Source organism: Morus notabilis, unplaced genomic scaffold, assembly GCF_000414095.1.
Source record: "Morus notabilis unplaced genomic scaffold, ASM41409v2 Scaffold2035, whole genome shotgun sequence".
NCBI classification, from domain to species: domain Eukaryota; kingdom Viridiplantae; phylum Streptophyta; class Magnoliopsida; order Rosales; family Moraceae; genus Morus; species Morus notabilis.
The window spans coordinates 567,227-581,028 of record NW_010360448.1 but is presented as its reverse complement, the minus strand read 5'-3'; the positions used below and the strand labels follow the sequence as shown (position 1 = coordinate 581,028).

Genomic DNA, 13,802 nt, shown 5'->3' with positions numbered 1-13,802 from the left:
TTGAAATAAATAACAGATTTTAAACTTACTTAAAGTAAATAGTAATTTATTGTGTAAATATTCTTTTTATAATTAGTAAAAAGGTTTTTTTCACGTAAAATTTCTTTTTTGACTAGTAAAAGATATTTTTCACGTAAATAAAATTTTTTTACCATGTAAATTATTTTTTATCACTCATAAATAAAACATTTACACAATAAATTACTATTAACATCAAATAATTTTAAAATATATTATTTACTTAATTTAGACTTCGTTCACTTTGCGAATTCTAATTTTTAATTCAAACTGAGATGTGATATTTTTTAAGAGCTTTTAACTGTAATAAAAAAAGTTAAATGTTGCATTTTCTGAGAATTTTTTACTGTAAAAATCTAAAATTAAAAACTCACATCAACAAAATAAACAAGACCTTAATTTTATTAATCTACTACTAATGCTTACTACAAAGTAAATGTGGACAACAGGACAAGCGGATCCAATTAGTCCTTTTAAAGTATCTCTGTCTTGTAGTCCAGAAACCACATTACTACAGTACTTAATACTTTAATTGCAACTTGCAAGCACATTACACTGTTTATAAACTCAAAATAGCGGGACCATAATAAATGGAAAACTCCAACTTCATGTCTTCAACTACAATTGGAGGATCAAATTCTAAACATGTTCTAACTTTAATAGCAAAGAAATCAAATTCTAAACATGTTCTAACTTTAATAGCAAAGAAAACCTGTTCATCATATATCGCCACAACTTTTCCAGCATGTACGCAGATTTAGTTGGAAAACAGCATTTTTCATTCCCTTTGTTTCTCAGTCAGTTTCATAATTACAAGGATTCCATGTTTTCTAACCTCCCGTATAATCTCTCAGTCCACCTATATAATCTCTCAATCCTGCATGCAGAACTAAATATCACATATTTTTGCAATTCATCCGCAGCAGAAACCGGAGCAAAGGGAGCGCGGCCAATAAAAAGCGCATGCCGTTCATGAGTAATGTCAGAAGCGGAAATTAGTACCACTGTATACTTAACTCAGAATGCAGTCATTGATAAGCAACTGCAAATACCGTATTGATGCCAACTCTTCCAAGGTCCTTCTTCTGTATTAACCCAAAACTCTGTAGATGGTGTATTTCAAATCCAAAACTTCAAACAGTTAAACAATCTCGTCCAAAATCCGGTAGATTCCGTTGTTTCTAGTGACTCCACCGGTTCCTTAAATTTGGCTTTCTCACTTAACTCTTCAAACGAGTCAACGAGATGTTGAAGCCTCGCAACAAATTCGATCAAAAGAGACGTAAACGTCGCTAGTGCTAATGCACTAGCATTCTCATAAGTTTTTGATTCTTCAGTTATAGGCTCCCCATTATGTGTACAGGTAAGACCAGCATGCCATGATATGTTTTTCCTGAATAAGTTATCTGAGGGAACACCTGGAGGTTGGGTGGAGTTCATGTTACTCGGGAGGTACCCCAAGCCTTCGGGGTTAAAGCCATTATTGCCAGCGGGAATTTTGTCATCCCAACCTTTTGGTACAGGAACAGATCTGAGATCAAGTACAGCTTCGCTCAGGGATTTGTATTCAAGATGTTTATCCTCGTCGACATCCAAGTTTAGGGACTCTTGGGGTTCACCGGGCCTGCTACCAATTTCCCAACCTTCTGAATTGACAAGAAGGTAGGACTTCCGATCAACTTTATTTTGCAACTCCTCTGCAGCCTCATGCACTTCATAAAGGATGTCAACTTGACCCAACTTCTCCATCTTTTGAACTTTAATTCCAAGTTCACGCAGCACTTTAGCACCTGCAGCTCCTACCCTCTGAAGCTCATTGCGGAAAACTTGTCTTCGTTCAGCCGGGGCCTGGACACACAAATTCAACTGTATTGGTGAGTAAAATTACCACCTTTGAACAAAGAAATGGAAAGAAATTTCAAGGAAAATCCTCTTGAAACGCATCAAGCATGGATATAGGTGCATGCATGTGAGAAAGGAGATACGTATCAAAAAAATAAACTCTTAGATTTGAATACTTCCACGAAGAACAATAATAGTCACGTAAATCGAATCACATGCGGTCTTTCAAGGTGAGATTCTTTAGACTATCACAGGATACTGATGTTGCACAACTACAAGGAACTCTGTTCCTAAACCCCTTTTATTCTGCATCTCAATACTTAGGCAAGAGTGTTAGTTTCATTCTTAGCCACCTCACGTAAAAGGGTAAAGGTTAAAACTTGAGACCGTATCTAAAATCACTTGCAGGTTGTTTTCACAACTTCACAATACACAAATTGAGAAACAGCATCATCACTACTTCAAAACAAAGGTCTAAAAAGTTCTTTCTTTTCCCCTCTATTTGCTAAACAACAAAAAATGATCTTATAAAAAGTGTATAAATTTTGAGAAACAAGAAAATTCCTTATTATGACAAAGTTATCTCATGGCTTCACGGCTGTAATAAAGTTATTTACTGAGATTCTGATGAATAGAAGTATTTAGACAAAAAAATAAATAAATAAAATAAAAAAGAAAAGATGAAACACATCAAGCACACGCAGCATAACATTGCCGATCCAAGTACCAAACGAAAGCGCACAAGCAACAAAGCAGAGGGACTTGAAGCATATTAATGAAAATACAGATAACAGACTTCGAGACTTGCAGCAGCTCTTCAAAAGATACAAATAGAAGATCATAACCATCCACACATCTAAAACTATAACTATATAACAAATTGCTTGTGTATTTAATTGCTTGTGTATTGCCATTAAATCGACAATCTATTTCTTCATAAGAAAAAGTAGTTGCAAATAGCAGGGAGGCTACTTGTGCAATAAGTATATGTTAATAAATTTGTTGAAAGGCTTAGGATAATGTTGCCCTCAAACTAACTAAACCATTCTGAAAGGCCTACCAATGAAGGTACTGAAAATCCATATTATAATAGCAATAGCCCTATTCAAGGTTAGATAAGAAACTACCTGTATTTCTGAAAGTATGCAGCCGTGCAATGCCATGACCATAAATGCACAGTGCCTCAATGAGCCACTAACTTTTACATAGTTCTTCCAAGGATAATTAAACATTTTATAACGACCATGAGGTGGTTCCCAGATAGCAAATCCCAACTTCAAAAAAAAAAAAGGGGGGGGGGTTAAAGTACACACTAGTAACAGCCTGACAAACTGTTAAGCATCATAGTATAAACTTAAAATACCAGAGCATCCTCTTGGCTGGTAGATTCAACAGCAGTTCTGTACCCTTTATACAAAGGATCATCAGATGCTTGATAGGTGAGAATTTTCGAAGGGACCCTCACATATTCAACACAGTTTAGGTAATTGCTCACACAACCTGAATGGAATCTCAACATATTAGCAAAGAAAGGAATTCCGAAAAGTGCACGAGAAGTCGAAAAACAAGTATGCAATCACCTTCCAAAGACGTTGCAACACCGATGAAATTCTTCGCCACCAAATTGTGTAGATCCTCACCAGCCCAGATGGGATATATGCCGATATTCACTCCAAAACCAACAGCAGCACCAAGTGCAATGAGCAAGAATCTCGTAACGGCTGTCTCTATGAACTCCCCTGTCCTATACCCAGACACCATTATGAAACAGTATGTCAAGAGGAACACTCGGAATCCGTATTCGTAAGGCTTCATCGTTGGATACAACTTCGCATAAGTTGCAACAAATCCTGGCAATAACATAGTGAGCCACAAAAATAAATACTTTTCAATGTAATTAAAAAAAAAAAAAAGACAAAACAAGAATCTGTCCAACAAAAACCACTGTTTTAAAAGTTCATGTGCAGACCAACTGTAAAGATACTAGTGATAATGAAAGCTTCTTCCCATTCTCCAGCCAATTTTGACAACTCTGCCATGCCCAAAGCAAGCCCTCCAGCAGATAATGTTCCAATCCCGCGGTTTAATCCTTTGCTCAGAGTCGCTCCTACAAAAACCCAAAAAAACCAAATAATAATAATAATAATAATAATAATAATAATAATAAACGAGCAAAACATGTCCCTGTTCAGTTCAGATCAAAGTCAAAAGAAAAAGAGTTCGGGTAAGAATTTCTTGTAAAGTACTGTTTAAACTTCAAACACTTCTGTTTTTTTTTTTTTTTTTGCTAATTATAACACGGACAAATTCTCTCTATGCCTTTTAATCTCGATAAATTCACACAAAACTGGACACACAATTAAACAAAAAAATAAATAAATAAATACAAAAACAAAAAAGTCAACAAATTTTTTACCTATACTGAACTCGAAAACGACGACGACAGTGAGAATAGCCCAAACGGAGTAGCGACTGAGGTCCTTGAAAGGCTCCCGGAGATATATCAGAAGCGAAATGAGCATCAAAGCCAAACCCATCTTCGCCGAGAAAACGATCTTCCTCGGATCGGAGCGGCCCATCTCCCACGCCTTGTGGAGCACTTCCTGAGCCGTCCGATACCGCCGGAAGAGCCCATCGGAGACCGATCGGAACGACAAGAACCCACAGCCACAGCACCGAGAAGGAGAAGAAGCGAGCTGGTTCTCCTCGTCGGATTCCGTGGGGAGAAAACCGGCCAGCTCCGAATAGCCTTTGTTCATGGAGAGCAATCGCTCTCGCTTCTCCACGAAGTTGTACCTGAACGACCCCATCTTGGCCGCCATGGATGGAAAGGAAAGCTCGGAATTCCGATTAGGAAAAAGGAAAAAAAATCCGAAATGGAATGCTTTTATGCTTTCACATTTCGAATCTTTTTCCTTTTTATTTATTTTTTTTGTTTTTTTTGGCGAATGGGGGAACTGTTTTATTCACTAGTTTTTTTTTTTCTTCTTTTTTTTTTTTTTGATAAGGAGTTTTGTTGATTAGTCTTGGACTTTTAGCTGTAGAAAAACAAAATAATAATTGGGTCTTTTAAAAGTTTAGGAACTGAAATTGTATGGGGGAGCCATTAAGGGGGAAAAAAAAAATTTGTACGTGGGAATCGGCGATTATAATACGTGTTTTTTTTTGTTTTTTTTAGTAAATATAATACGTGTTTTTGGCATAAAGGAGTTGTTGGGATTTATTTAGTACTGTAACGATGTCGTTTTAGGGATAGTACAGAAGATATTTGTGGGGTAACTTATGGCTGTACGGATCCGTCGTAGAAAATAGGGCCGCAATAAATCGAAAAGTTTGAAATTATTGTGAAATTATGATGATAAGTCATTGGGTTGGACCCGCTGAATCTGAGTCTTGGAAGGCGTGAACACGTGATCCAATTGACGGGCTGTTGTTTATTTATTTAATTTTTTTCTTTTTTCTTTTTTCATAGCAGAAGTCAGAACTAGAGTTTTATCAGAAAGCTTCGAGAGCAAGCTGAGTTACCACAACCGAGTCAGGGCCTGATTAGTTTTAGAACTTGAACTCGCCATCTCACATAAAATTTGAATAATAAATACCCATTTATTTTACCGATTTGAATTTAGAATTTGAGTTTTATTACAGTAAAATTCTTCCAAAAATAAACACATCTAACTTTTTTACTACAGTAAAAAACTCACACATAAAATCACATCTCAACTCTCACATAAGTTCTCGTCAACAAGTTTTCTCATAAAATTTAAATTCATAATTAAGATTATTTGACTTAAACGTGTAAATTAAACTGGCCAATAATAATCCCCAAGCACAATGAAACTTGAGGAGCTAGAGTTCATGTAAGGGTGTTTAAAAAATCAGTAAAACTGTCAAAACCGCTCAATTCAAATTAAAACGAACCAAATCGTTAATTAGTTTTGGATTATTAGATGATTTGGTTGGGTTTTTAGCTTAACTTTTTTTAGACAGTTTGGTTTGTAGTTTGAACTCTCTAAATCGCCCAAAAATCCGTTGAAAAATATACTTATATAATTTTTTATTTTAAAATTAAATTTTTATTTATTTTAGTTTTTATCGGTCATAATAAAAGTTCTACACCTATAAAATACAGAGAAATCTTAACAAATATCCTTACAAGTGCATAGATTTTGATTTGTAACCTTTACTCTTGATTAATACAATTGTTAATCAAATAATTATATTAACAAAGGGGTATTAATTAAGAGTAAGGACTAAAATTTAAATTCATGTATTTTTAAAAGTAAATTCAGTAATTTTCACAGAAAATACACCCAATCAAATTTTTGTTGGTACATATTAAAACTTTAAATGGTGATTTTTAGACGTTTGTTATTTTTGAGTTATATTGTACACTTGAATCTTATTTTTATTTATATAGATTAACGATTTTATAATTTTTGTGAATTATTAAAAACTTTTTTATTCTTAAACTAAAACCACTCAAACCGCTCAAGAGTGATTTAATTTACTTTATTTTTTTATCAAAAATATCAAACCGCCTAGTTAAAAAAATTATTTTAAATTTAACCGGTAGTTTATATAAATAAATAAATAAATAACCGCACAAACCTACTGCAAACATTCTTAAGTTCAAGTTCAACCCCAACTTGCAAACACGGTCAGCCACCAGATTACAAGATGTAGGGACCCATGAGAAGGAGAGAGCTCTAAAATCACCCGCCCGGTGATACATAGGAAAAAAACTCAAATAAAATAACACTCTACCTTCATTCAGGACATCAATTAGAATTTTGCAACCACTCTCAATAAGAAGATTAGGAGAGGAGAAATAATAGCTGAAGGACCAATCCAAGCTAAGCCTGTACGGAATCCCATCTGAATCACGCGCCATTACCACAAGACTAGTCCCCGCCTCCTTCCAGGACGCATCAATGTTAAGTTTAATAAAGGTGGACTGATGGTGAATATTTTGGGTCCCGTTCATTTCACCGATTTAAGTTTTATTATATTAAAAAATTCTTAAAAACAGTCATATCTAACTTTTTTATTACAGTAAAAAAATATCATATAAAATCACATCTCAACTCAAATTAAAATTTTGAATCAGCGTACTAAAATGACTTTTCTCATATTTCATAATGCCACATAATTTACTAATACCTATGTTCTCTCTTTAGTGGAAGAAAGTCATAAAGGTCTTGTTCGCTTTACGAATTTGAGTTGAAATGTTACATTTTTTGATAGCTTTTAATTGTAGCAGAAAAAAGTTAGATGTGACATTTTCTGAGTGCTTTTAACTGTAAAAATCTAGAACTGAAAATTTAAATCAGTAAAATAAATAAGTCAAAAATGACCTTTTATTACTGGTTGAAACCACTGTAGTCCCGGATATATTGTTAATTTGCTTTTTCGTTGAGGTGGTATATGTAATTGTGAATTTCATCATGGATTTATCACAAAAAAAAAAAATTAGTGCAGGCAGTGACGTCAATGTAACGGCCAGTAATAGACTGGAAGCGCACACAGTAACTAACCCTCAATTTATTTTACTGGTTTAGTTCAGTTTAAGTCAATTTAAATAATAAGTACGGTTTAAATTGACATTTGATAAACATGTACGATCTAACTTAAAGTTTAGCTCCCCTCAAGTTCAACCATTCAAACATTTTAAACAGTAAAAAAATGTTCACTCTCTCTACTTTTCACACTTACCAAACACAAATTCAAATTTTATTCACTGTTCAAATTAAAACTTTAACTGCACATCCAAACATCAATTCAAACTACAATTTAAACCACACAATTTAAATTTTTCCATTTAAATCAAAAAGTTCAAATCAACAAAATTCAAACCACCGAACCAAACTGGAGCTAAAGTAATTTTTTAGGATTCGTGAGAGTAATATATTTTTTTAAAGTGACATAACTTCTCTGTATTAACTCTTATTTATATTATTTTTTGGATAAATTTTATTTTTACCCCTAAACTTTAGTCTTTTTGTCACTTTGTCCACGAACTTTAAAAATTAGTCTGCGTAATTCCTGAACTTTAAAACATTATTCACTGTACCCCTTCTATTTATTTGATTAACGGATTTAATTACGTGGCAATTATTGAGGGATTAGTTTAATGAATAAATTGTATGAATGCCTCCTGAAGTATGTATCATATTTTGATTAGGGGCATTTTGATGAGTTTTGATAGATCATTAGACACTTTAAAATATGATACATACTTAAAGAGGTATTTATACAAATAATTTATTAAACTATCCCTCTAATAATTGTCATGTCATCAACTCCGTTAGTTAAATAAATAGAAAGAACACTGTTAATAACGTTTTAAAATTCAGATAGTGCACAAACCAATTTTTATAGTTCAGGGATAAAGTGATAAATAGATTTCGGAGGGTAAAATAAAATTTATCTTTTCTTTTTTTTATTGGGCTCGTGGAACCGAGACAAAGAAAAGAAGATCCATATTGAATAAGAAATTTTTAACTTAAAAGTGCCATGGTAGTTTAGTTTCGCATTCATTGTAGAAGGTATAAAACGATGTTTTATATCAAACCCTGTCATGATTAGCCAGATTGAGAAGCAGTTTTTTTTTCTTTCTTTGTTTTTGTATCCATGAACAGAACCCGGAAAAAAAAAAAAGATAACCTAAGATATTAACTAATTTTGTTTCATGATCAGTAGGTACGATGAAGATATTAAGGTCTCATTTATTTTACCGATTCGAGTTTGTTACAGTAAAAGGCTCTCATAAATAATCACATTTAACATTTTTACTACAGTAAAAAACGCTTACATAAAGTCACATCTTAATTCTAATTAAAAACTCGAATCAGTTGTTTCATGATTAGTAGGTACACTTCTTAATGGATTTGTGGCATAAGCAACACGGTGTGAAATGAAAATATATAAGTGTATATACGATTCTTATCACGAAGTATTGAATTGTTAAGTTAATGACTTTCACATTGAAGAATAAGGTGATGGAGAAACAATTTTACTTTAAAACATTTTCTTGTATGATGGTATAGATCGAAACAAAATCTTAGAACCGACAACTCTCAGAAATTACAGCTAAGTGATAGATATAGTGTATAAGGTTAATCAATAAACATAGAATAACTAAATGTAATTAATGTAACATTATTGAAAGTGATAGATTGCATATACATCATCAAGCATAGGGTATCAAACTTGTTCGTCTCAATATTAAAAAAAAAAAAAAAAAAAAAAAAAACATAACTATTAGTTCACTATTGAATAGGCAAACGAATAATTTACATTAGAAAATAAATTATTTTGTAGACCGAACTTATCTCCAATCATCAGCTAGATTGAAAACTTCATTTTTTGTCTTGGAAGTAGCCGCTTTCATGTAAGGCAAGATTGGACATGTCGAACCATTTGTCTTTAGGGATGGCAACGAGGCGGATTTAGGAGAGGCGGATTTAGGACAGGTGGTTTCCCACCAACCGGCCACATGAACGAAAACACTAACTATCCTCGCCTTATTAATCCGCATAAATTGGTTGATACATAACCGGTTTTCCATCACGGATTCATGATACTCATAGTGCGTCATTTACACGATTAATTATTTTCATTATAAAATAAATAAATAAATAAACAATCAAATATAATCATACAAAACATTAAGTTAAAATTAAAAGAAATTTAGTTTTTAATTTTCATATATATATATATATATTATGTAATATATTATATTTAAAATTATATATTTATACATAATATATTTAGTTTAAAAATAGGATATAATTAAATGACGCGAGTAAATGGGGAATAAGCTTGTAGACCTTTACATTAATCTCTGTCTCGTGACCAGTGACGGTTAAAATTCTAACCCATTCACAACCCAAATTCGTTTGAAGTTTTCACCATCTCATTTAAATGAGTTAATAGGTAAAATTGCCATCCCTAATCATCCAACGTTGTGTTCACAGGTTCTGCACTCGAACCACCTGCATGCAAATATTTGGTATCGATAACCGGTGTCATTAACTTAACAATTTAATACATCGTCATAAGAATCCTATATACACAGATTTAGACTCCGTTCATTTCTCTAATTCGAGTTTTACTGTAGTAAAAAGCTCTCAGAAACAGTCACATCTAACTTTTTTACTACAGTAAAAAGCTCTCATATAAAGTCACATATAAACTCGAATCAGCGAACTAAACAGTATACCGTTTCATTACACTCCATACTACTTATGCGAAACTTGACGTGTCTACAAATATTGTTCGTTTTAAACGATTATCATTGTAGGCTCATCGCTGAACCTACTAGTCATGAAACAAAATTAGTTATTATCTTCTGCGTTTCTTTGAGTCTTGTTCATGGATACGAAAACTGACCTATAATTGGGCTAATCACGACATGGTTATGATATAACACCATTTTACGTCTTATTACACATTTCATGCTTGGTTTAAAGAAGGAAGCTTGAAAGTCATAAGACAATATCAAGTAGTGTAACGATTGGCAATTAAAAGTATTCATCATTTGTAACACCCTAAAAGTGAATGGTTTTATGTCGTAATTAAATAGAGAATAAACTCTTTTTAATAGGGGATTAAACTCTTTCATTCTTAATGTACTATAAATTCTCTTAAATTGTGAAGAAGATCATAGACATAATTTATAATACCTTAAAGCAATTACACCGGACTCCGGTTCGTTACTTGTTTATTGTTCTTAAGGTTTTCTGTGTCTTATTAGCTTTTGCTTAATGTGATCTTAACCATTTTACCTGTATGATCTAAATCTTTTCTTTAAGGACGTTAATTTTAATGTTGGACAAAATTTTGCTCCAACAATTATTATTATTTTGTTGGAGAGAGAGGACAAATTATTGTTATCTTAACAACTACATCTCTGTTTTTTTTTTTTTTTGAAAAAAAAAATTTTCAACTACCTGTTTTTTTGCCTTTATTTCTACTCGCACAATATTGCCGAATGCCGATCAACGGTTTTTGAAAAATTCGTCTTATCTGAATAATATTTCTGATGATAACATTTATATGAATTTTTCAAAAACGTTTTGATTTTACCTCAAAATTTGGCTTTTGAATGTCAAATCCATGACACTACTATATAAGTTCAAAATACTTTGGTTTGTAAATCGTAAGAGTAAATCAAACTCAATTAAAAGCTTGATTCATTTTTATTAAGAAATGTACAAATAATATTTTTTTTTTTTTAAAACTTTGATTTCATACACACCCCTTAAAAAAAATTCTTTACTCCGTCACTTGTAGAAAACTATTAGCCCATAACAATATCACAATGCAATTAAGGCCTTGGTTGTTTTACGAATTCGAGTTTTCAATTCAATCTAAGATGTATTATTTTTTGATAGTTTTTAACTGTAACAAAAAAAGTTAGATGTGTTATTTCTTAGAGCTTTTAATTGTAGAAATTTAAAATTGAAAACTCGAATTCTTAAAATGAATCAGACGTAATAACAATTACATATATGATGGTTCTACACAGCAGCTGCATAAGTTGAACTCTATATATACGTGTGTCTGATCTTACGCAATAGCAGCACTTGTTTCAATCTGGTTGCGGACAGATTCAAGATTCCGAGAACTGCTCAAGGGTTTCTGGTCATGATGATGTTGGTTTTCAATGACGTTGTCATCGGCAGCGGCCGTGAAATACTCCTGGATGTCCAATATCTCAACCCTGCGATTGGTCTTGTTCCTTATCTTGATCGCTATTTCTTTCGGGCTGAATCTCCCACACACACTAACCCTGCTCTGCTTCTTTTCTATCAAATGATCCTCCAACTCTACACATATATAACATACATACATATATATATATGTATGTATAACAGAGAGAGATCAAACTAAGATATAATATATATATATATATATATATATATATTTATGTGTATTACGAAGTCACTATTGATGAAATAACTTACCATGTAATTCAAGAAGTGCTTTCCTTACTTTTCTGTAACAACCGTTGCAGTCAATGTTGATCCTCATCACCATGCAACAAAACTGCAATAATTTGATTGTACAATAATACACATTAGAAAACGGTATTACAAGTGCTTGAAAGAAAAATTAGGTTGTAATTTTGTGCCAATTAGATTTTTGGAGAACTACTTGCCTTCACTGTCATGAATTTGAGATTAGAGATTAGAGAAATGAGAGATAGTTGCTTCAGAATCCAAAAATGGCAGAATTGGACAACAAGAAAAGTTGATGATAATTGAAAGGGCAATGATGGGATTTGAAAATGATCAGAAAGGAGCACCATGATGAACAACTGGCTTTGTGATTCTTCTACGTTGAACTGTACAGATCACGGAATCTGATTCTCCATGTCCATGCAAAGACTAAAGATCTAAACATGTAAAAAAAAAAAAAAATTAATGAAAATAAAAAGGAATATTTGGCAATTATGAGGTATATAGGGCACGTTTAGAACTCGTTCGAAAATAATTTTTATTTTTTGTATGAAAATGAAAACGTTTTCAATCTCAGACAGAAATTATTTTTGAAAATACGTTTGTTAGTTTTATTAAGAGATTATTTTTAGTATAAAAATCATTAATGTCTCTCTATCTCCCTCTCTTTGCTCGAGAGAGGAAAAAACGAAAACAAAAACAAAAAATAAAAAACAATTTCCTCATTTTACACTAAACTAAAAAATCGTTTTCATTTTCATTTTTTTATTTTTATTGCGCCAAACGCTGTTTTGAAAATAAATTCATTTTTTTTTAAAATATGAAAAATAAAAACGAGATCAATTCTAAACAATGCCTTATGTTTTTTGCATAATATTATTCTTGACTTTTCTGCGTTGTCTTGTACTATTTATCTCACATGCAGCAAAGGGGAGCACTTATTCCAGTTGTGCTTATGCAGAAAAAGTAAGGCATCTTTGCCCTTTTGTGAATAAGCCTTTTCCCTACGACCTTTTCTCACATAGCAAACAGGAATTGAAAATTCTACATTTGAGTAATGGAAAAACCTTATTTAGTAGGTACTGGTAGAATTTTTTTTTTTTTTTCAAGAGAATTTTATGGTATGTTACTATCTTATCATTGTTGGTTCTCGAATCGAATTCGGGTGCAGAAGCGTGGTAGGAAAAAGCGGATCGTGTATAACAAAAAATTTTCATAAAACTTTTGAGATACTCTATAGATTATATTAATTTATGCACGAATAAATTAATCACATTAATTTATATGATTCAAGGATCAACCGAAAAAATCCCTGGTAGCCGATTCGGATGATAACTTGAATTTCTTTGACCACGAATAGTCCTTGCTCCAAGCTTTGTGTTTAGAATACCAAAGTCTTCCACGTCAATTCCTTGATTCCATGTAGACGTGTGTGTGGGCACACGTGAGACAAAACATGTTTCTTAAACACTCGAATTTCTACAAACACCAACGCATGCACGATGTAGAATTTTTGGAGAAAAATTTTGCTCTCTCTTTTTCACTCTATGAGAATTTCGGCCACACCTCTTTTTAGGGCTGAAAATATGTTTTTAAAATTGTATCCACAATTTTCTATCTTTCTCATATTTAAAGAGTAGAAGTCAAATTTCAAAATAGTATCAAATCCTTATCTCCAATTTTGAATTTGGAATAAAAAATCCCTTCCCCTTATCCTTTAAGTGGCCAGTCACCCTAGGGATTTATCCATGTGTGTGTGGCGCCTATATCAGATAGGAAAGGAAGAGATTTTATCCTTTATCCAGTAGTCCAATTTTAATTCAAATTCAAATTCGAATTTAAGTCAAACTTAAATTAATTTGAATTCTAAATTGAACAACTTATCAAATAAGTTTAAATGGAAAAATCTAGATATGTTCAAATTCAAATTTAAATAATCTCATTATTTAAATAATAATTAATTCTCAATTAATTATTTTT

At 32.4% G+C, this 13,802-nt stretch overlaps 2 protein-coding genes across 2 annotated transcripts; both read right to left on the bottom strand.

Annotated features, from left to right (window-relative positions):
* Positions 1-424: 424 nt before the first annotated feature.
* LOC21402899 (aluminum-activated malate transporter 9) lies at positions 425-4,993 on the bottom strand. Its single transcript, XM_010096472.2, has 6 exons — positions 4,277-4,993; positions 3,830-3,967; positions 3,441-3,710; positions 3,224-3,360; positions 2,988-3,134; positions 425-1,866 (listed from the first exon to the last, which is right to left on the bottom strand). Exons 1-6 carry the CDS (start codon positions 4,680-4,682, stop codon positions 1,138-1,140), a joined length of 1,827 nt encoding a protein of 608 aa, XP_010094774.1. The 5' UTR covers positions 4,683-4,993; the 3' UTR covers positions 425-1,137.
* A 6,387-nt stretch (positions 4,994-11,380) lies between these two features.
* LOC21402897 (heavy metal-associated isoprenylated plant protein 25) lies at positions 11,381-12,230 on the bottom strand. The gene is made up of 3 exons (XM_010096470.2): positions 12,170-12,230; positions 11,829-11,910; positions 11,381-11,690 (listed from the first exon to the last, which is right to left on the bottom strand). The coding sequence occupies exons 1-3, from the start codon at positions 12,170-12,172 to the stop codon at positions 11,431-11,433; spliced, it is 345 nt and encodes a 114-aa protein (XP_010094772.2). The 5' UTR covers positions 12,173-12,230; the 3' UTR covers positions 11,381-11,430.
* Between the last annotated feature and the right edge of the window lie 1,572 nt (positions 12,231-13,802).